The sequence below is a fragment of the Plectropomus leopardus genome, chromosome 8 (assembly GCF_026936395.1).
Source record: "Plectropomus leopardus strain MGB_pleo_1.0 chromosome 8, ASM2693639v1, whole genome shotgun sequence".
Taxonomy (NCBI): Eukaryota; Metazoa; Chordata; class Actinopteri; order Perciformes; family Serranidae; genus Plectropomus; species Plectropomus leopardus.
In genome coordinates, this window is record NC_142183.1 from 382,437 (window position 1) to 406,159 (window position 23,723).

General features: G+C 34.7%; 1 protein-coding gene across 1 annotated transcript in view; it reads left to right on the forward strand.

Annotated features, from left to right (window-relative positions):
* Positions 1 to 23,723, forward strand: part of mrnip (MRN complex interacting protein) — a 43,857-nt gene that overhangs the window by 3,097 nt on the left and 17,037 nt on the right. The window contains exons 5-6 of the mRNA XM_042493677.2: positions 125 to 258; positions 998 to 1,061. Coding sequence (XP_042349611.2) covers positions 125 to 258; positions 998 to 1,061 — 198 coding nt within the window. The remainder of the gene's footprint in view (positions 1 to 124; positions 259 to 997; positions 1,062 to 23,723) is intronic.

Sequence of the window (23,723 nt, forward strand, 5' to 3'; positions counted from 1 at the left end):
CACTCATTAGCACACACATTAATACACTCAGGCTTCTAAATGTTATAATATTGTTTTTCTACTTTAATATTTAAAAATATCTAATAGTAAATTATATGTCTCTACATAAATACTCTGTCTTCAGGTGAATCAGACTCAGGTGAGCCGTTGGAGCAAATACCTGGATGCGTCAAAGGAGGTGGAGCCGGAGGAGGAGGAGGAAGAGGAGAATGTTTTGATGGACAGGCAGCAGCTCCATGGCAACAGCATGATTGACAGGTAGGCGGGGTAAAAATGTAACACCTGCCATGTGCCAAATGTGAGAATGCGAGTAAATCTCAGAAGAATATGAACCAAGATGGCAAACTTGTTTACTCCCACATTGCCAGCATTCTTTCCTTTCACAATAAAAGCCCTCAATATATATACAGCTTCACTTCTTACCAGAGGGAACTTTGTTCCCTATATTACATCATTTTGCTTCAGATTTCTCTTCAACGTAATATGTTATTGTCACCTTGAAATGTACTGAAACAAATGTAACTGTGAAACAGAAATGGCAATTTATTATTTTGACGGTAAAAAAAAAATGCTATTATTGAATATTATTTCATCTACCAGTGACCTCGGCATTTGAGGCTAAAAGTTTCTGGTTTCTGATACTGCACATAGGGCTGAGTATCGTAAAAAAATGATCCCAGTAACAAGAGAGCACTTAACCTGATACAATTTTGTCTACTTAATTCAATGCCCGTAATGTGAATGACAGCATTCAGTAGCGTAAAATGCCACCAGACGCCACAGTCATGTCGTTTAGTCATACTTTCAAACATTTTGGTGTCTTATTTAGTCCTAAGAAATACTGTAATTTTGTTGTACTCATCTGTTCTGTAAAAATGATATCTATTGCACGTCTGTCTTTTTGGGAAGAGGGATCCCTCCCCATTTGCTCTTCCTGAGGTTTCTATTAATTTTAAATTTAAGTTTCGAGTTGTGTAACCCTCCTGTGTTCTGACAGGAAGAGAAAGAGAGGAGAAGGATGGACAGATGGAGGAGGACAGGACAGCCGGACACCTGACGAGGTAACGCGCTGACATCACCAACAATAATAATCATCACAGCCGGGACGTTTCCTCAAGAAACTCTGTGTGACTGAACAGTGAACAACGAAAAATTAACCTGTTCTTAATACTGAAAAAATAAACATTTGTATGTTCAGAGATTCAGCGCTTGATCAGTATGAAGAGCAGTGGGCTGGAGATGCACGGACTACACCAAAACTGCAAATATTTAGGATGATAAAATATGAACAAAGCAACGATACCTGTGTGCTCAGCTGGTAGTTTACCACTGATGGTTGAAACTGGGCAGTTGATCAGTTTAGTAGAGGAAATGATTATTTCGTTTGGCTGATGTAGAAACCGAGTCTAATTTTGTTTTGCCCTTTTTAAGTGAAACCCGTGCACCTTTTTGTATTTAGTAATATGAAACAGATACTGATTTAGTACGTATGGATGATGTACAAAGACCAAGGCAGTTATTTAGAAAAACAAACAAAAAAGTCATATTAAAGCACGTCCAAAATATCACCAAAAAGTCATACTATAGCCTGTCCTCTAAAATAGAATAAAAAAAAGTCTTACTGTGGATAACTGATCAGTTGACGCCTTCACAGCTGATCAGATCGATGGATGAGAGGAGGTATTTGCAGATGTTTGTAAGTGAAAGAGTTTTGGGCCGAATGAACGGTTCGGTTTAACTTGTAATGCGCCTGACGTTCTGCTGCTCCCCTCTGCTGCTATGGTGGCCTGTATTATGGTGTTTTTCGGCCACTTTTGCAACATTTTATACCATGGTGTGTCTCGGCATGCTATTTTATGCAGTTTTAAGCTTTTTTAGGACATGTTATTTTTTGACATTTTTTGTCATATTACAGCATTGCTTTTTGGGTCAATTTTGGACATGCCATGTTATGGTCTTTTTGGCTGTCTTTGCAACATTTTATGCCATGGCATGTCTCAGCACGCTATTTTATACAGTTTTCAGCTGTTTTCAGCTGTTACTGAGTAATAGCATGCCAGAGCCAAATACTACTCATCATTAACTGAGGAAAATAAAAACAATCCCAGTTTTTTTTTATCACTGTAGCCAGGCTGACTGAGTCACAGATCCATAGAGCTTCGTGTTCCTTTGGCCCTCCGCAGTGACGACTTTATGACTTTCTTTAATCATAAATCTAGAACTATTCGAGATAAAATCAATCACCTCTTGCCCTTAACTGACCTGACCTCAGACACAGGTAGCTTGGATAAGGCAACATGACCTGGAATTTATTTGGACCGTTTCTCCCCCATTGACCTTCGCAGACTCTCTACTTTGATTTCTGCATCTAAGCCATCAACATGCCTGCTAGACCCCATCCCAACTAAGCTCCTTAAGGAAGTTTTACCCTTATTAGACAATTCTTTATTAGATATAATCAATGTGTCTTTATTAACGGGCGATGTACCTCAGTCTTTTAAAGCAGCTGTCATTAAACCTCTTCTAAAGAAGCCCACTCTCCATCCTGAGATTTTAGCTAACTATAGACTGATATCTAATCTCCCCTCATCAACTCTGTGACTTTCTCCAAGATAATAGTTTATTCGAGGACTTTCAGTTTTAGTTACTATTAAATGCAATTTTAAGGTGTTTTTAACTGTTTTTGGGACATGTCATTTTTTGCCATTTTTGCCATACTATAGCCTTGTTTTTTTTTGTCATTTTTTCAACATTCCAAAACATGGTGTTTTTTTTTCGTTTTTGCAACATTCAATGCTATGGCGTGTCTTTGCACGCTATTTAATGCAATTTTAAGGTGTTTTCAAATGTTTTTGGGACATGTCTTTTTTTCACATTTTTGTCATACTATAGCCTTGTTTTTTTGTCATTTTTTTCGACATTCCAAATTATGGCATTTTTTGCCGTTTTTGCAACATTCAATGCTATGGCGCGACTTGGCAAGCTATTTAATGCAGTTTCAGGGTCATTTAAGGTGTTTTTGGGACATGTCATTTTTTGACATTTTTGCCATACTATAGCCTTGGTTTTTTTGTCATTTTTTTCAACATTCTAAAATATGTTTTTTTTGTCTTTTTTTTTTACAACATTCAATGCTATGGCGTGAGTTTGCACGCTATTTACTGCAGTTTCAAGGTGTTTCCAGCTGTTTTTGGGACATGTCCCTTTTTGACATCTTTGCCATACTATAGCCTTGCTGTTTGGGTCATTTTTTTTCGACATTCCAAAATATGGTGTTTTTTTCCGTTTTTGCAACATTCAATGCTATGGCGTGTCTTTGCACGCTATTTAATGCAATTTTAAGGTGTTTTCAAATGTTTTTGGGACATGTCTTTTTTTGACATTTTTGCCATACTATAGCCTTGCTTTTTTTGTCATTTTTTCGACATTCCAAAACATGGTGTTTTTTTCCCGTTTTTGCAACATTCAATGCTATGGCGTGTCTTTGCACGCTATTTAATGCAGTTTCAGGGTCATTTAAGGTGTTTTTGGGACATGTCATTTTTTGACATTTTTGCCATACTATAGCCTTGCTTTTAGGGTCATTTTTTTCGACATTCCAAAATATGGTGTTTTTTTCCGTTTTTACAACATTCAATGGTATGGCGTGTCTTTGCACGCTATTTAATGCAATTTTAAGGTGTTTTCAGCCGTTTTTGGGACATGTCATTTTTTCACATTTTTGTCATACTATAGCCTTGTTTTTTTGTCATTTTTTTCGACATTCTAAAATATGGTGTATTTGTCTTTTTCTTTTTACAACATTCTCTGCTATAGCGTGTCTTTGCACGCTATTTAATGCAATTTTAAGGTGTTTTCAGCCGTTTTTGGGAAATGTCATTTTTTGATCTTTTTGCCATACTATAGCCTTGCTTTTTTTGTCATTTTTTCAACATTCCAAATTATGGCATTTTTTGCCGTTTTTGCAACATTCAATGCTATGGCGCGACTTGGCAAGCTATTTAATGCAGTTTCAGGGTCATTTAAGGTGTTTTTGGGACATGTCATTTTTTGACATTTTTGCCATACTATAGCCTTGGTTTTTTTGTCATTTTTTTCAACATTCTAAAATATGTTTTTTTTGTCTTTTTTTTTTACAACATTCAATGCTATGGCGTGAGTTTGCACGCTATTTACTGCAGTTTCAAGGTGTTTCCAGCTGTTTTTGGGACATGTCCCTTTTTGACATCTTTGCCATACTATAGCCTTGCTGTTTGGGTCATTTTTTTTCGACATTCCAAAATATGGTGTTTTTTTCCGTTTTTGCAACATTCAATGCTATGGCGTGTCTTTGCACGCTATTTAATGCAATTTTAAGGTGTTTTCAAATGTTTTTGGGACATGTCTTTTTTTGACATTTTTGCCATACTATAGCCTTGCTTTTTTTGTCATTTTTTCGACATTCCAAAACATGGTGTTTTTTTCCCGTTTTTGCAACATTCAATGCTATGGCGTGTCTTTGCACGCTATTTAATGCAGTTTCAGGGTCATTTAAGGTGTTTTTGGGACATGTCATTTTTTGACATTTTTGCCATACTATAGCCTTGCTTTTAGGGTCATTTTTTTCGACATTCCAAAATATGGTGTTTTTTTCCGTTTTTACAACATTCAATGCTATGGCGTGTCTTTGCACGCTATTTACTGCAGTTTTAAGGTGTTTTCATTTGTTTTTGGGACATGTCATTTTTTGACATTTTTGCCATACTATAGCCTTGTTTTTTTTTTGGCTCATTTTTTCGACATTCTAAAATATGGTGTTTTTTTCTGTTTTTGCAACATTCAATGGTATGGCGTGTCTTTGCACGCTATTTACTGCAGTTTTAAGGTGTTTTTAACTGTTTTTGGGACATGTCTTTTTTTGACATTTTTGCCATACTATAGCCTTGCTTTTTTTGTCATTTTTTCGACATTCCAAAACATGGTGTTTTTTTCCCGTTTTTGCAACATTCAATGCTATGGCGTGTCTTTGCACGCTATTTAATGCAGTTTCAGGGTCATTTAAGGTGTTTTTGGGACATGTCATTTTTTGACATTTTTGCCATACTATAGCCTTGGTTTTTTTGTCATTTTTTTCAACATTCTAAAATATGGTGTTTTTGTCTTCTTTTTTACAACATTCAATGCTATGGCGTGTCTTTGCACGCTATTAAATGCAGCATTAAGGTGTTTCCAGCTGTTTTTGGGACATGTCATTTTTTGGCATTTTTGCCATACTATAGCTTTGCTTTTTTTGTCATTTTTTCGACATTCCAAAATATGGCGTTTTTGGCTGTTTTTGTAACATTCAATGGTATGGCGTGTCTTTGCACGCTATTAAGTGCAATTTTAAGGTGTCTTCAGCTGTTTTTGGGACATGTCCCTTTTTGACATCTTTGCCATACTATAGCCTTGCTGTTTGGGTCATTTTCCCGACATTGCAAAATATGGTGTTTTTTTCAGGTTTTGCAACATTTTATGCTATGGCGTGTCTTTGCACGCTAATTAATGCAGTTTCAGGGTCATTTAAGGTGTTTTTGGGACATGTCATTTTTTGACATTTTTGCCATACTATAGCCTTGCTTTTTTTTGTCATTTTTTCGACATTCCAAAACATGGTGTTTTTTTCCCGTTTTTGCAACATTCAATGCTATGGAGTGTCTTTGCACGCTATTAAATGCAGCATTAGGGTGTTTCCAGCTGTTTTTGGGACATGTCATTTTTTGACATTTTTGCCATACTATAGCCTTGCTGTTATGGTCATTTTTTCGACATTCCAAAACATGGTGTTTTTTTCCCGTTTTTGCAACATTCAATGCTATGGCGTGTCTTTGCACGCTATTTACTGCAGTTTTAAGGTGTTTTCATTTGTTTTTGGGACATGTCATTTTTTGACATTTTTGCCATACTATAGCCTTGCTGTTTGGGTCATTTTTTTCGACATTCCAAAATATGGTGTTTTTTTCCGTTTTTGCAACATTCAATGGTATGGCGTGTCTTTGCACGCTATTAAATGCAGCATTAAGGTGTTTCCAGCTGTTTTTGGGACATGTAATTTTTTGATATTTTTGCCATACTATAGCCTTGGTTTTTTTTGGGTCATTTTTTCGACATTCTAAAATATGGCGTTTTTGGCTGTTTTTGTAACATTCTATGCTATGGTGTGTCTTTGCACGCTATTTAATGCAATTTTAAGGTGTTTTCAACTGTTTTTGGGGCATGTCTTTTTTTGACATTTTTGCCATACTATTGCCTTGCTTTTTTTGTCATTTTTTCGACATTCCAAAACATGGTGTTTTTTTCCCGTTTTTGCAACATTCAATGCTATGGCGTGTCTTTGCACGCTATTTAATGCAGTTTCAGGGTCATTTAAGGTGTTTTTGGGACATGTCATTTTTTGACATTTTTGCCATACTATAGCCTTGCTGTTTGGGTCATTTTTTTCGACATTCCAAAACATGGTGTTTTTTCCCGTTTTTGCAACATTCAATGCTATGGCGTGTCTTTGCACGCTATTTACTGCAGTTTTAAGGTGTTTTCATTTGTTTTTGGGACATGTCATTTTTTGACATTTTTGCCATACTATAGCCTTGCTGTTTGGGTCATTTTTTTCGACATTCCAAAATATGGTGTTTTTTTCCGTTTTTGCAACATTCAATGCTATGGCGTGTCTTTGCACGCTATTTACTCCAGTTTTAAGGTGTTTTCATTTGTTTTTGGGACATGTCATTTTTTGACATTTTTGCCATACTATAGCCTTGTTGTTTTTTTGGGTCATTTTTTCGACATTCTAAAATATGGTGTTTTTTCCGTTTTTGCAACATTCAATGCTATGGTGTGTCTTTGCACGCTATTTACTGCAGTTTTAAGGTGTTTTCATTTGTTTTTGGGACATGTCATTTTTTGACATTTTTGACATACTATAGCCTTGCTGTTTGGGTCATTTTTTTCGACATTCCAAAATATGGCGTTTTTGGCTGTTTTTGTAACATTCTATGCTATGGTGTGTCTTTGCACGCTATTTGATGCAATTTTAAGGTGTTTTCAACTGTTTTTGGGACATGTCATTTTTTGACATTTTTGCCATACTATAGCCTTGCTTTTTTTTGTCATTTTTTCGACATTCCAAAATATGGCGTTTTTGGCTGTTTTTGTAACATTCTATGCTATGGCGTGTCTTTGCACGCTATTTAATGCAGTTTCAGGGTCATTTAAGGTGTTTTTGGGACATGTCATTTTTTGACATTTTTGCCATACTATAGCCTTGCTTTTTTTGCCATTTTTTCAACATTCCAAAACATGGTGTTTTTTTCCCGTTTTTGCAACATTCAATGGTATGGCGTGTCTTTGCACGCTATTTAATGCAGTTTCAGGGTCATTTAAGGTGTTTTTGGGACATGTCTTTTTTTGACATTTTTGCCATACTATAGCCTTGCTGTTTGGGTCATTTTTTTCGACATTCCAAAATATGGCGTTTTTGGCTGTTTTTGTAACATTCTATGCTATGGTGTGTCTTTGCACGCTATTTGATGCAATTTTAAGGTGTTTTCAACTGTTTTTGGGACATGTCATTTTTTGACATTTTTGCCATACTATAGCCTTGCTTTTTTTTGTCATTTTTTCGACATTCCAAAATATGGCGTTTTTGGCTGTTTTTGTAACATTCTATGCTATGGCGTGTCTTTGCACGCTATTTAATGCAGTTTCAGGGTCATTTAAGGTGTTTTTGGGACATGTCATTTTTTGACATTTTTGCCATACTATAGCCTTGCTGTTTGGGTCATTTTTTTCGACATTCCAAAATGTGGTGTTTTTTTTCGTTTTTGCAACATTCAATGCTATGGCGTGTCTTTGCACGCTATTAAATGCAGCATTAAGGTGTTTCCAGCTGTTTTTGGGACATGTCATTTTTTGACATTTTTGCCATACTATAGCCTTGGTTTTTTTGTCATTTTTTTCAACATTCTAAAATATGGTGTTTTTGTCTTCTTTTTTACAACATTCAATGCTATGGCGTGTCTTTGCACGCTATTTACTGCAGTTTTAAGGTGTTTTCATTTGTTTTTGGGACATGTCATTTTTTGACATTTTTGCCATACTATAGCCTTGTTTTTTTTTTGGGTCATTTTTTCGACATTCCAAAACATGGTGTTTCTTTCCCGTTTTTGCAACATTCAATGCTATGGCGTGTCTTTGCACGCTATTTACTGCAGTTTTAAGGTGTTTTCAACTGTTTTTGGGCCATGTCTTTTTTTGACATTTTTGCCAGACTATAGCCTTGCTTTTTTTTTGTCATTTTTTCGACATTCCAAAACATGGTGTTTTTTTCCCGTTTTTGCAACATTCTATGCTATGGTGTGTCTTTGCACGCTATTTAATGCAATTTTAAGGTGTTTTCAACTTTTTTTGGGCCATGTCTTTTTTTGACATTTTTGCCATACTATAGCCTTGTTTTTTTGGGTCATTTTTTCGACATTCTAAAATATGGTGTTTTTTTCTGTTTTTGCAACATTCAATGGTATGGCGTGTCTTTGCACGCTATTTAATGCAGTTTCAGGGTCATTTAAGGTGTTTTTGGGACATGTCTTTTTTTGACATTTTTGCCATACTATAGCCTTGCTTTTTTTTTGTCATTTTTTCGACATTCCAAAATATGGCGTTTTTGGCTGTTTTTGTAACATTCTATGCTATGGTGTGTCTTTGCACGCTATTTAATGCAATTTTAAGGTGTTTTCAACTGTTTTTGGGGCATGTCTTTTTTTGACATTTTTGCCATACTATAGCCTTGCTTTTTTTGTCATTTTTTTCAACATTCTAAAATATGGTGTTTTTGTCTTCTTTTTTACAACATTCAATGCTATGGCGTGTCTTTGCACGCTATTTACTGCAGCATTAAGGTGTTTTCAACTGTTTTTGGGACATGTCATTTTTTGACATTTTTGCCATACTATAGCCTTGCTTTTTTTTTGTCATTTTTTCGACATTCCAAAATATGGCGTTTTTGGCTGTTTTTGTAACATTCTATGCTATGGCGTGTCTTTGCACGCTATTTACTGCAGTTTTAAGGTGTTTTCATTTGTTTTTGGGACATGTCATTTTTTGACATTTTTGCCATACTATAGCCTTGCTTTTTTTGTCATTTTTTCGACATTCCAAAACATGGTGTTTCTTTCCCGTTTTTGCAACATTCAATGGTATGGCGTGTCTTTGCACGCTATTTACTGCAGTTTTAAGGTGTTTTCATTTGTTTTTGGGACATGTCATTTTTTGACATTTTTGCCATACTATAGCCTTGTTGTTTTTTTGGGTCATTTTTTCGACATTCTAAAATATGGTGTTTTTTTTCCGTTTTTGCAACATTCAATGCTATGGAGTGTCTTTGCACGCTATTTAATGCAGTTTCAGGGTCATTTAAGGTGTTTTTGGGACATGTCATTTTTTGACATTTTTGCCATACTATAGCCTTGCTGTTTGGGTCATTTTTTTCGACATTCCAAAATATGGCGTTTTTGGCTGTTTTTGTAACATTCTATGCTATGGTGTGTCTTTGCACGCTATTTAATGCAATTTTAAGGTGTTTTCATTTGTTTTTGGGACATGTCATTTTTTGACATTTTTGCCATACTATAGCCTTGTTGTTTTTTTGGGTCATTTTTTCGACATTCTAAAATATGGTGTTTTTTCTGTTTTGCAACATTCAATGGTATGGCGTGTCTTTGCACGCTATTTACTGCAGTTTTAAGGTGTTTCCAGCTGTTTTTGGGACATGTCATTTTTTGACATTTTTGCCATACTATAGCCTTGGTGTTTTTTGGGTCATTTTTTCGACATTCTAAAATATGGTGTTTTTTTCTGTTTTTGCAACATTCAATGCTATGGCGTGTCTTTGCACGCTATTTACTGCAGTTTTAAGGTGTTTTCAACTGTTTTTGGGACGTCATTTTTTGACATTTTTGCCATACTATAGCCTTGCTTTTTTTTGTCATTTTTTCGACATTCCAAAATATGGTGTTTTTTTCCGTTTTTGCAACATTCAATGCTATGGCGTGTCTTTGCACGCTATTTACTGCAGTTTTAAGGTGTTTCCAGCTGTTTTTGGGACATGTCATTTTTTGACATTTTTGCCATACTATAGCCTTGCTGTTTGGGTCATTTTTTCGACATTCCAAAACATGTTTTTTTTTTCCCGTTTTTGCAACATTCAATGCTATGGCGTGTCTTTGCACGCTATTTACTGCAGTTTTAAGGTGTTTCCAGCTGTTCTTGGGACATGTCATTTTTTGACATTTTTGCCATACTATAGCCTTGTTGTTTTTTTTTGTCATTTTTTCGACATTCCAAAATATGGCGTTTTTTGCTGTTTTTGTAATATTCTATGCTATGGTGTGTCTTTGCACGCTATTTGATGCAATTTTAAGGTGTTTTCAACTGTTTTTGGGACATGTCATTTTTTGACATTTTTGCCATACTATAGCCTTGGTGTTTTTTGGGTCATTTTTTCGACATTCCAAAACATGGTGTTTCTTTCCCGTTTTTGCAACATTCAATGGTATGGCGTGTCTTTGCACGCTATTTACTGCAGTTTTAAGGTGTTTCCAGCTGTTTTTGGGACATGTCATTTTTTGACATTTTTGCCATACTATAGCCTTGCTGTTTGGGTCATTTTTTTCGACATTCCAAAATATGGTGTTTTTTTCCGTTTTTGCAACATTCAATGCTATGGAGTGTCTTTGCACGCTATTTAATGCAGTTTCAGGGTCATTTAAGGTGTTTTTGGGACATGTCATTTTTTGACATTTTTGCCATACTATAGCCTTGGTGTTTTTTGGGTCATTTTTTCGACATTCTAAAATATGGTGTTTTTTTCTGTTTTTGCAACATTCAATGCTATGGCGTGTCTTTGCACGCTATTTACTGCAATTTTAAGGTGTTTTCAACTTTTTTTGGGACATGTCATTTTTTGATATTTTTGCCATACTATAGCCTTGGTGTTTTTTGGGTCATTTTTTCGACATTCTAAAATATGGTGTTTTTTTCTATTTTTGCAACATTCAATGGTATGGCGTGTCTTTGCATGCTATTTAATGCAGTTTCAGGGTCATTTAAGGTGTTTTTGGGACATGTCATTTTTTGACATTTTTGCCATACTATAGCCTTGCTGTTTGGGTCATTTATTTCGACATTCCAAAATATGGTGTTTTTTTCCGTTTTTGCAACATTCAATGCTATGGCGTGTCTTTGCACGCTATTTACTGCAGTTTTAAGGTGTTTCCAGCTGTTTTTGGGACATGTCATTTTTTGACATTTTTGCCATACTATAGCCTTGTTGTTTTTTTGGGTCATTTTTTCGACATTCTAAAATATGGTGTTTTTTTCTGTTTTTGCAACATTCAATGGTATGGCGTGTCTTTGCATGCTATTTAATGCAGTTTCAGGGTCATTTAAGGTGTTTTTGGGACATGTCTTTTTTTGACATTTTTGCCATACTATAGCCTTGCTGTTTGGGTCATTTTTTTCGACATTCCAAAATATGGTGTTTTTTTCCGTTTTTGCAACATTCAATGCTATGGCGTGTCTTTGCACGCTATTTACTGCAGTTTTAAGGTGTTTTCATTTGTTTTTGGGACATGTCATTTTTTGACATTTTTGCCATACTATAGCCTTGCTTTTTGTGTCATTTTTTCGACATTCTAAAATATGGTGTTTTTTTCTGTTTTTGCAACATTCAATGGTATGGCGTGTCTTTGCACGCTATTTACTGCAGTTTTAAGGTGTTTCCAGCTGTTTTTGGGACATGTCATGTTTTGACATTTTTGCCATACTATAGCCTTGGTGTTTCTTGGGTCATTTTTTCGACATTCTAAAATATGGTGTTTTTTTCTGTTTTTGCAACATTCAATGCTATGGCGTGTCTTTGCACGCTATTTACTGCAGTTTTAAGGTGTTTTCAACTGTTTTTGGGACATGTCATTTTTTGACATTTTTGCCATACTATAGCCTTGTTGTTTTTTGTCATTTTTCGACATTCCAAAACATGGTGTTTTTCCTGTTTTGCAACATTCAATGCTATGGCGTGTCTTTGCACGCTATTTAATACAGTTTTAAGGTGTTTTCATTTGTTTTTGGGACATGTCATTTTTTGACATTTTTGCCATACTATAGCCTTGCTTTTTTTTGTCATTTTTTCGACATTCCAAAATATGGCGTTTTTTCTGTTTTGTAATATTCTATGCTATGGTGTGTCTTTGCACGCTATTTGATGCAATTTTAAGGTGTTTTCAACTGTTTTTGGGACATGTCATTTTTTGACATTTTTGCCATACTATAGCCTTGGTGTTTTTTGGGTCATTTTTTCGACATTCCAAAACATGGTGTTTCTTTCCCGTTTTTGCAACATTCAATGGTATGGCGTTTCTTTGCACGCTATTTACTGCAGTTTTAAGGTGTTTCCAGCTGTTTTTGGGACATGTCATTTTTTGACATTTTTGCCATACTATAGCCTTGTTGTTTTTTTGGGTCATTTTTTCGACATTCTAAAATATGGTGTTTTTTTTCCGTTTTTGCAACATTCAATGCTATGGAGTGTCTTTGCACGCTATTTAATGCAGTTTCAGGGTCATTTAAGGTGTTTTTGGGACATGTCATTTTTGACATTTTGCCATACTATAGCCTTGGTGTTTTTTGGGTCATTTTTTCGACATTCTAAAATATGGTGTTTTTTTCTGTTTTTGCAACATTCAATGCTATGGCGTGTCTTTGCACGCTATTTAATGCAATTTTAAGGTGTTTTCAACTGTTTTTGGGACATGTCATTTTTTGACATTTTTGCCATACTATAGCCTTGTTGTTTTTTGGGTCATTTTTTCGACATTCTAAAATATGGTGTTTTTTTCTGTTTTTGCAACATTCAATGGTATGGCGTGTCTTTGCATGCTGTTTAATGCAGTTTCAGGGTGATTTCAACTGTTTTTTGGGACATGTCATTTTTGACATTTTTGCCATACTATAGCCTTGCTGTTTGGGTCATTTATTCGACATTCCAAAATATGGTGTTTTTTCCGTTTTGCAACATTCAATGCTATGGCGTGTCTTTGCACGCTATTTACTGCAGTTTTAAGGTGTTTTCATTTGTTTTTGGGACATGTCATTTTTTGACATTTTTGCCATACTATAGCCTTGTTGTTTTTTTGGGTCATTTTTTCGACATTCTAAAATATGGTGTTTTTTTCTGTTTTTGCAACATTCAATGGTATGGCGTGTCTTTGCATGCTATTTAATGCAGTTTTAAGGTGTTTTCATTTGTTTTTGGGACATGTCATTTTTGACATTTTGCCATACTATAGCCTTGCTTTTTTTGGGTCATTTTTCGACATTCTAAAATATGGTGTTTTTTCTGTTTTGCAACATTCAATGCTATGGCGTGTCTTTGCACGCTATTTACTGCAGTTTTAAGGTGTTTTCAACTGTTTTTGGGACATGTCATTTTTTGACATTTTTGCCATACTATAGCCTTGCTTTTTTTTTGTCATTTTTTCGACATTCCAAAATATGGTGTTTTTTTCCGTTTTTGCAACATTCAATGCTATGGCGTGTCTTTGCACGCTATTTACTGCAGTTTTAAGGTGTTTTCATTTGTTTTTGGGACATGTCATTTTTGACATTTTGCCATACTATAGCCTTGTTTTTTTGGGTCATTTTTTCGACATTCTAAAATATGGTGTTTTTTTCTGTTTTTGCAACATTCAATGCTATGGCGTGTCTTTGCACGCTATTTACTGCAGTTTTAAGGTGTTTTCAACTGTTTTTGGGACATGTCATTTTTTGACATTTTTGCCATACTATAGCCTTGCTGTTTGGGTCATTTTTTTCGACATTCCAAAATATGGTGTTTTTTTCCGTTTTTGCAACATTCAATGCTATGGCGTGTCTTTGCACGCTATTTACTGCAGTTTTAAGGTGTTTTCATTTGTTTTTGGGACATGTCATTTTTTGACATTTTTGCCATACTATAGCCTTGTTGTTTTTGGGTCATTTTTCGACATTCTAAAATATGGTGTTTTTTTCTGTTTTTGCAACATTCAATGGTATGGCGTGTCTTTGCACGCTATTTACTGCAGTTTTAAGGTGTTTCCAGCTGTTTTTGGGACATGTCATTTTTTGACATTTTTGCCATACTATAGCCTTGGTGTTTTTTGGGTCATTTTTTCGACATTCTAAAATATGGTGTTTTTTTCTGTTTTTGCAACATTCAATGCTATGGCGTGTCTTTGCACGCTATTTAATGCAATTTTAAGGTGTTTTCAACTGTTTTTGGGGCATGTCTTTTTTTGACATTTTTGCAATACTATTGCCTTGCTTTTTTTGTCATTTTTTCGACATTCCAAAATATGGCGTTTTTGGCTGTTTTTGTAACATTCTATGCTATGGTGTGTCTTTGCACGCTATTTAATGCAATTTTAAGGTGTTTTCAACTGTTTTTGGGACATGTCATTTTTTGACATTTTTGCCATACTATAGCCTTGCTTTTTTTTGTCATTTTTTCGACATTCCAAAATATGGCGTTTTTGGCTGTTTTTGTAATATTCTATGCTATGGTGTGTCTTTGCACGCTATTTGATGCAATTTTAAGGTGTTTTCAACTGTTTTTGGGACATGTCATTTTTTGACATTTTTGCCATACTATAGCCTTGGTGTTTTTTGGGTCATTTTTTCGACATTCTAAAATATGGTGTTTTTTTCTGTTTTTGCAACATTCAATGGTATGGCGTGTCTTTGCATGCTATTTAATGCAGTTTCAGGGTCATTTAAGGTGTTTTTGGGACATGTCATTTTTTGACATTTTTGCCATACTATAGCCTTGCTGTTTGGGTCATTTTTTTCGACATTCCAAAATATGGTGTTTTTTTCCGTTTTTGCAACATTCAATGCTATGGAGTGTCTTTGCACGCTATTTAATGCAGTTTCAGGGTCATTTAAGGTGTTTTTGGGACATGTCATTTTTTGACATTTTTGCCATACTATAGCCTTGGTGTTTTTTGGGTCATTTTTTTCGACATTCCAAAATATGGTGTTTTTTTCCGTTTTTGCAACATTCAATGCTATGGCGTGTCTTTGCACGCTATTTACTGCAGTTTTAAGGTGTTTCCAGCTGTTTTTGGGACATGTCATTTTTTGACATTTTTGCCATACTATAGCCTTGTTGTTTTTTTGGGTCATTTTTTCGACATTCTAAAATATGGTGTTTTTTTCTGTTTTTGCAACATTCAATGGTATGGCGTGTCTTTGCATGCTATTTAATGCAGTTTCAGGGTCATTTAAGGTGTTTTTGGGACATGTCTTTTTTTGACATTTTTGCCATACTATAGCCTTGCTGTTTGGGTCATTTTTTTCGACATTCCAAAATATGGTGTTTTTTTCCGTTTTTGCAACATTCAATGCTATGGCGTGTCTTTGCACGCTATTTACTGCAGTTTTAAGGTGTTTTCATTTGTTTTTGGGACATGTCATTTTTTGACATTTTTGCCATACTATAGCCTTGGTGTTTTTTGGGTCATTTTTTCGACATTCTAAAATATGGTGTTTTTTTCTGTTTTTGCAACATTCAATGCTATGGCGTGTCTTTGCACGCTATTTACTGCAGTTTTAAGGTGTTTTCAACTGTTTTAGGGACATGTCATTTTTTGACATTTTTGCCAAACTATAGCCTTGGTGTTTTTTGGGTCATTTTTTTGACATTCTAAAATATGGCGTTTTTGGCTGTTTTTGTAACATTCAATGCTATGGCGTGTCTTTGCACGCTATTTACTGCAGTTTTAAGGTGTTTTCAACTGTTTTTGGGACATGTCATTTTTTGACATTTTTGCCATACTATAGCCTTGCTTTTTTTTTGTCATTTTTTCGACATTCCAAAACATGTTTTTTTTTTCCCGTTTTTGCAACATTCAATGCTATGGCGTGTCTTTGCACTCTATTTAATGCAGTTTTAAGGTGTTTTCATTTGTTTTTGGGACATGTCATTTTTTGACATTTTTGCCATACTATAGCCTTGCTTTTTTTTTGTCATTTTTTCGACATTCCAAAATATGGCGTTTTTGGCTGTTTTTGTAACATTCTATGCTATGGTGTGTCTTTGCACGCTATTTAATGCAATTTTAAGGTGTTTTCATTTGTTTTTGGGACATGTCATTTTTTGACATTTTTGCCATACTATAGCCTTGCTTTTTTTTGTCATTTTTTCGACATTCCAAAATATGGCGTTTTTGGCTGTTTTTGTAATATTCTATGCTATGGTGTGTCTTTGCACGCTATTTGATGCAATTTTAAGGTGTTTTCAACTGTTTTTTGGGACATGTCATTTTTTGACATTTTGCCATACTATAGCCTTGGTGTTTTTGGGTCATTTTTTTCGACATTCCAAAATATGGTGTTTTTTTCCGTTTTTGCAACATTCAATGCTATGGAGTGTCTTTGCACGCTATTTAATGCAGTTTCAGGGTCATTTAAGGTGTTTTTGGGACATGTCATTTTTTGACATTTTTGCCATACTATAGCCTTGGTGTTTTTTGGGTCATTTTTTCGACATTCTAAAATATGGTGTTTTTTTCTGTTTTTGCAACATTCAATGCTATGGCGTGTCTTTGCACGCTATTTACTGCAGTTTTAAGGTGTTTTCAACTGTTTTTGGGACATGTCATTTTTTGACATTTTTGCCATACTATAGCCTTGTTGTTTTTTTGGGTCATTTTTTCGACATTCTAAAATATGGTGTTTTTTTCTGTTTTTGCAACATTCAATGGTATGGCGTGTCTTTGCACGCTATTTACTGCAGTTTTAAGGTGTTTCCAGCTGTTTTTGGGACATGTCATTTTTTGACATTTTTGCCATACTATAGCCTTGGTGTTTTTTGGGTCATTTTTTCGACATTCTAAAATATGGTGTTTTTGTCTTCTTTTCTACAACATTCAATGCTATGGCGTGTCTTTGCACGCTATTTAATGCAATTTTAAGGTGTTTTCAACTGTTTTTGGGACATGTCATTTTTTGACATTTTTGCCATACTATAGCCTTGCTTTTTTTTTGTCATTTTTTCGACATTCCAAAACATGGTGTTTTTTCCCGTTTTTGCAACATTCAATGATATGGCGTGTCTTTGCACGCTATTTAATGCAGTTTTAAGGTGTTTCCAGCTGTTTTTGGGACATGTCATTTTTTGACATTTTTGCCATACTATAGCCTTGTTGTTTTTTTTTGTCATTTTTCGACATTCCAAAATATGGTGTTTTTGTTTTGCAACATTCTATGCTATGGTGTGTCTTTGCACGCTATTTAATGCAATTTTAAGGTGTTTTCAACTGTTTTTGGGACATGTCATTTTTTGACATTTTTGCCATACTATAGCCTTGTTGTTTTTTTGGGTCATTTTTTCGACATTCTAAAATATGGTGTTTTTTTCTGTTTTTGCAACATTCAATGGTATGGCGTGTCTTTGCACGCTATTTACTGCAGTTTTAAGGTGTTTCCAGCTGTTTTTGGGACATGTCATTTTTTGACATTTTTGCCATACTATAGCCTTGGTGTTTTTTGGGTCATTTTTTCGACATTCTAAAATATGGTGTTTTTTTCTGTTTTTGCAACATTCAATGCTATGGCGTGTCTTTGCACGCTATTTACTGCAGTTTTAAGGTGTTTTCAACTGTTTTTGGGACATGTCATTTTTTGACATTTTTGCCATACTATAGCCTTGCTTTTTTTTGTCATTTTTTCGACATTCCAAAACATGGTGTTTTTTTCCCGTTTTTGCAACATTCAATGCTATGGCGTGTCTTTGCACGCTATTTAATGCAGTTTTAAGGTGTTTTCAACTGTTTTAGGGACATGTCATTTTTTGACATTTTGCCATACTATAGCCTTGCTTTTTTTGTCATTTTTTTCGACATTCCAAAATATATGTTTTTTTGGCTGTTTTGTAACATTCTATGCTATGGTGTGTTTTTGCACGCTATTTAATGCAATTTTAAGGTGTTTTCATTTTTTTTTGGGACATGTCATTTTTTGACATTTTTGCCATACTATAACCTTGGTTTTTTTTGGGTCATTTTTTCGACATTCCAAAATATGGTGTTTTTTTCTGTTTTTGTAACATTCAATGCTATGGTGTGTCTTTGCACGCTATTTAATGCAATTTTAAGGTGTTTTCAACTGTTTTTGGGACATGTCATTTTTTGACATTTTTGCCATACTATAGCCTTGGTGTTTTTTGGGTCATTTTTTCGACATTCTAAAATATGGTGTTTTTTTCTGTTTTTGCAACATTCAATGCTATGGCGTGTCTTTGCACGCTATTTAATGCAATTTTAAGGTGTTTTCAACTGTTTTTGGGACATGTCATTTTTTGACATTTTTGCCATACTATAGCCTTGTTGTTTTTTTGGGTCATTTTTTCGACATTCTAAAATATGGTGTTTTTTTCTGTTTTTGCAACATTCAATGGTATGGCGTGTCTTTGCATGCTATTTAATGCAGTTTCAGGGTCATTTAAGGTGTTTTTGGGACATGTCATTTTTTGACATTTTTGCCATACTATAGCCTTGCTGTTTGGGTCATTTTTCGACATTCCAAAATATGGTGTTTTTTCCGTTTTGCAACATTCAATGCTATGGCGTGTCTTTGCACGCTATTTACTGCAGTTTTAAGGTGTTTTCATTTGTTTTTGGGACATGTCATTTTTGACATTTTGCCATACTATAGCCTTGTTGTTTTTGGGTCATTTTTCGACATTCTAAAATATGGTGTTTTTTTCTGTTTTTGCAACATTCAATGGTATGGCGTGTCTTTGCACGCTATTTACTGCAGTTTTAAGGTGTTTCCAGCTGTTTTTGGGACATGTCATTTTTTGACATTTTTGCCATACTATAGCCTTGGTGTTTTTTGGGTCATTTTTTCGACATTCTAAAATATGGTGTTTTTTTCTGTTTTTGCAACATTCAATGCTATGGCGTGTCTTTGCACGCTATTTACTGCAGTTTTAAGGTGTTTTCAACTGTTTTTGGGACATGTCATTTTTTGACATTTTTGCCATACTATAGCCTTGCTTTTTTTTTGTCATTTTTTCGACATTCCAAAACATGTTTTTTTTTCCCGTTTTTGCAACATTCAATGCTATGGCGTGTCTTTGCACGCTATTTAATACAGTTTTAAGGTGTTTTCATTTGTTTTTGGGACATGTCATTTTTTGACATTTTTGCCATACTATAGCCTTGCTTTTTTTTGTCATTTTTTCGACATTCCAAAATATGGCGTTTTTGGCTGTTTTTGTAATATTCTATGCTATGGTGTGTCTTTGCACGCTATTTGATGCAATTTTAAGGTGTTTTCAACTGTTTTTGGGACATGTCATTTTTTGACATTTTTGCCATACTATAGCCTTGGTGTTTTTTGGGTCATTTTTTCGACATTCCAAAATATGGTGTTTTTTTCTGTTTTTGCAACATTCAATGCTATGGCGTGTCTTTGCACGCTATTTACTGCAGTTTTAAGGTGTTTTCAACTGTTTTTGGGACATGTCATTTTTTGACATTTTTGCCATACTATAGCCTTGTTGTTTTTTTGGGTCATTTTTTCGACATTCTAAAATATGGTGTTTTTTTCTGTTTTTGCAACATTCAATGGTATGGCGTGTCTTTGCATGCTATTTAATGCAGTTTCAGGGTCATTTAAGGTGTTTTTGGGACATGTCATTTTTTGACATTTTTGCCATACTATAGCCTTGCTGTTTGGGTCATTTTTTTCGACATTCCAAAATATGGTGTTTTTTTTCCGTTTTTGCAACATTCAATGCTATGGAGTGTCTTTGCACGCTATTTAATGCAGTTTCAGGGTCATTTAAGGTGTTTTTGGGACATGTCATTTTTTGACATTTTTGCCATACTATAGCCTTGCTGTTTGGGTCATTTTTTTCGACATTCCAAAATATGGTGTTTTTTTCCGTTTTTGCAACATTCAATGCTATGGAGTGTCTTTGCACGCTATTTACTGCAGTTTTAAGGTGTTTCCAGCTGTTTTTGGGACATGTCATTTTTGACATTTTTGCCATACTATAGCCTTGCTGTTTGGGTCATTTTTTTCGACATTCCAAAATATGGTGTTTTTTTCCGTTTTTGCAACATTCAATGCTATGGCGTGTCTTTGCACGCTATTTACTGCAGTTTTAAGGTGTTTTCATTTGTTTTTGGGACATGTCATTTTTTGACATTTTTGCCATACTATAGCCTTGTTGTTTTTTTGGGTCATTTTTTCGACATTCTAAAATATGGTGTTTTTTTCTGTTTTTGCAACATTCAATGGTATGGCGTGTCTTTGCACGCTATTTACTGCAGTTTTAAGGTGTTTCCAGCTGTTTTTGGGACATGTCATTTTTTGACATTTTTGCCATACTATAGCCTTGGTGTTTTTTGGGTCATTTTTTCGACATTCTAAAATATGGTGTTTTTTTCTGTTTTTGCAACATTCAATGCTATGGCGTGTCTTTGCACGCTATTTACTGCAGTTTTAAGGTGTTTTCAACTGTTTTTGGGACATGTCATTTTTTGACATTTTTGCCATACTATAGCCTTGCTTTTTTTTTGTCATTTTTTCGACATTCCAAAACATGTTTTTTTTTTCCCGTTTTTGCAACATTCAATGCTATGGCGTGTCTTTGCACTCTATTTAATGCAGTTTTAAGGTGTTTTCATTTGTTTTTGGGACATGTCATTTTTTGACATTTTTGCCATACTATAGCCTTGCTTTTTTTTTGTCATTTTTTCGACATTCCAAAATATGGCGTTTTTGGCTGTTTTTGTAACATTCTATGCTATGGTGTGTCTTTGCACGCTATTTAATGCAATTTTAAGGTGTTTTCATTTGTTTTTGGGACATGTCATTTTTTGACATTTTTGCCATACTATAGCCTTGCTTTTTTTTGTCATTTTTTCGACATTCCAAAATATGGCGTTTTTGGCTGTTTTTGTAATATTCTATGCTATGGTGTGTCTTTGCACGCTATTTGATGCAATTTTAAGGTGTTTTCAACTGTTTTTGGGACATGTCATTTTTTGACATTTTTGCCATACTATAGCCTTGGTGTTTTTTGGGTCATTTTTTCGACATTCTAAAATATGGTGTTTTTTTCCGTTTTTGCAACATTCAATGCTATGGCGTGTCTTTGCACGCTATTTAATGCAATTTTAAGGTGTTTTCAACTGTTTTTGGGACATGTCATTTTTGACATTTTGCCATACTATAGCCTTGTTGTTTTTTTGGGTCATTTTTTCGACATTCTAAAATATGGTGTTTTTCTGTTTTGCAACATTCAATGCTATGGCGTGTCTTTGCGCGCTATTTAATGCCGTTTCAGGGTCATTTAAGGTGTTTTTGGGACATGTCTTTTTTTGACATTTTTGCCATACTATAGCCTTGCTGTTTGGGTCATTTTTTTCGACATTCCAAAATATGGTGTTTTTTTCCGTTTTTGCAACATTCAATGCTATGGCGTGTCTTTGCACGCTATTTACTGCAGTTTTAAGGTGTTTTCAACTGTTTTTGGACATGTCATTTTTGACATTTTGCCATACTATAGCCTTGTTGTTTTTTGGGTCATTTTTTCGACATTCTAAAATATGGTGTTTTTTTCTGTTTTTGCAACATTCAATGGTATGGCGTGTCTTTGCACGCTATTTACTGCAGTTTTAAGGTGTTTCCAGCTGTTTTTGGGACATGTCATTTTTTGACATTTTTGCCATACTATAGCCTTGGTGTTTTTTGGGTCATTTTTTCGACATTCTAAAATATGGTGTTTTTTTCTGTTTTTGCAACATTCAATGGTATGGCGTGTCTTTGCACGCTATTTACTGCAGTTTTAAGGTGTTTCCAGCTGTTTTTGGGACATGTCATTTTTTGACATTTTTGCCATACTATAGCCTTGCTTTTTTTTGGTCATTTTTTCGACATTCCAAAACATGTTTTTTTTTTCCCGTTTTTGCAACATTCAATGCTATGGCGTGTCTTTGCACGCTATTTACTGCAGTTTTAAGGTGTTTTCATTTGTTTTTGGGACATGTCATTTTTTGACATTTTTGCCATACTATAGCCTTGCTTTTTTTTGTCATTTTTTCGACATTCCAAAATATGGCGTTTTTGGCTGTTTTTGTAATATTCTATGCTATGGTGTGTCTTTGCACGCTATTTGATGCAATTTTAAGGTGTTTTCAACTGTTTTTGGGACATGTCATTTTTTGACATTTTTGCCATACTATAGCCTTGGTGTTTTTTGGGTCATTTTTTCGACATTCCAAAACATGGTGTTTCTTTCCCGTTTTTGCAACATTCAATGGTATGGCGTGTCTTTGCACGCTATTTACTGCAGTTTTAAGGTGTTTCCAGCTGTTTTTGGGACATGTCATTTTTTGACATTTTTGCCATACTATAGCCTTGGTGTTTTTTGGGTCATTTTTTCGACATTCTAAAATATGGTGTTTTTTTCTGTTTTTGCAACATTCAATGGTATGGCGTGTCTTTGCATGCTATTTAATGCAGTTTCAGGGTCATTTAAGGTGTTTTTGGGACATGTCTTTTTTTGACATTTTTGCCATACTATAGCCTTGCTGTTTGGGTCATTTTTTTCGACATTCCAAAATATGGTGTTTTTTTCCGTTTTTGCAACATTCAATGCTATGGAGTGTCTTTGCACGCTATTTAATGCAGTTTCAGGGTCATTTAACTGTTTTTGGGACATGTCATTTTTGACATTTTGCCATACTATAGCCTTGTTGTTTGTTTGGGTCATTTTTTCGACCTTCTAAAAGATGGTTTTTTTTTCTGTTTTTGCAACATTCAATGCTATGGAGTGTCTTTGCACGCTATTTACTGCAGTTTTAAGTTGTTTCCAGCTGTTTTTGGGACTTGTCATTTTTGACATTTTTGCCATACTATAGCCTTGCTGTTTGGGTCATTTTTTTCGACATTCCAAAATATGGTGTTTTTTTCCGTTTTTGCAACATTCAATGCTATGGCGTGTCTTTGCACGCTATTTACTGCAGTTTTAAGGTGTTTTCATTTGTTTTTGGGACATGTCATTTTTTGACATTTTTGCCATACTATAGCCTTGTTGTTTTTTTGGGTCATTTTTTCGACATTCTAAAATATGGTGTTTTTTCTGTTTTGCAACATTCAATGGTATGGCGTGTCTTTGCACGCTATTTACTGCAGTTTTAAGGTGTTTCCAGCTGTTTTTGGGACATGTCATTTTTTGACATTTTTGCCATACTATAGCCTTGGTGTTTTTTGGGTCATTTTTTCGACATTCTAAAATATGGTGTTTTTTTCTGTTTTTGCAACATTCAATGCTATGGCGTGTCTTTGCACGCTATTTACTGCAGTTTTAAGGTGTTTTCAACTGTTTTTGGGACATGTCATTTTGACATTTTGCCATACTATAGCCTTGCTTTTTTTGTCATTTTTTCGACATTCCAAAACATGTTTTTTTTCCCGTTTTGCAACATTCAATGCTATGGCGTGTCTTTGCACTCTATTTAATGCAGTTTTAAGGTGTTTTCATTTGTTTTTGGGACATGTCATTTTTGACATTTTGCCATACTATAGCCTTGCTTTTTTTTGTCATTTTTCGACATTCCAAAATATGGCGTTTTTGGCTGTTTTTGTAACATTCTATG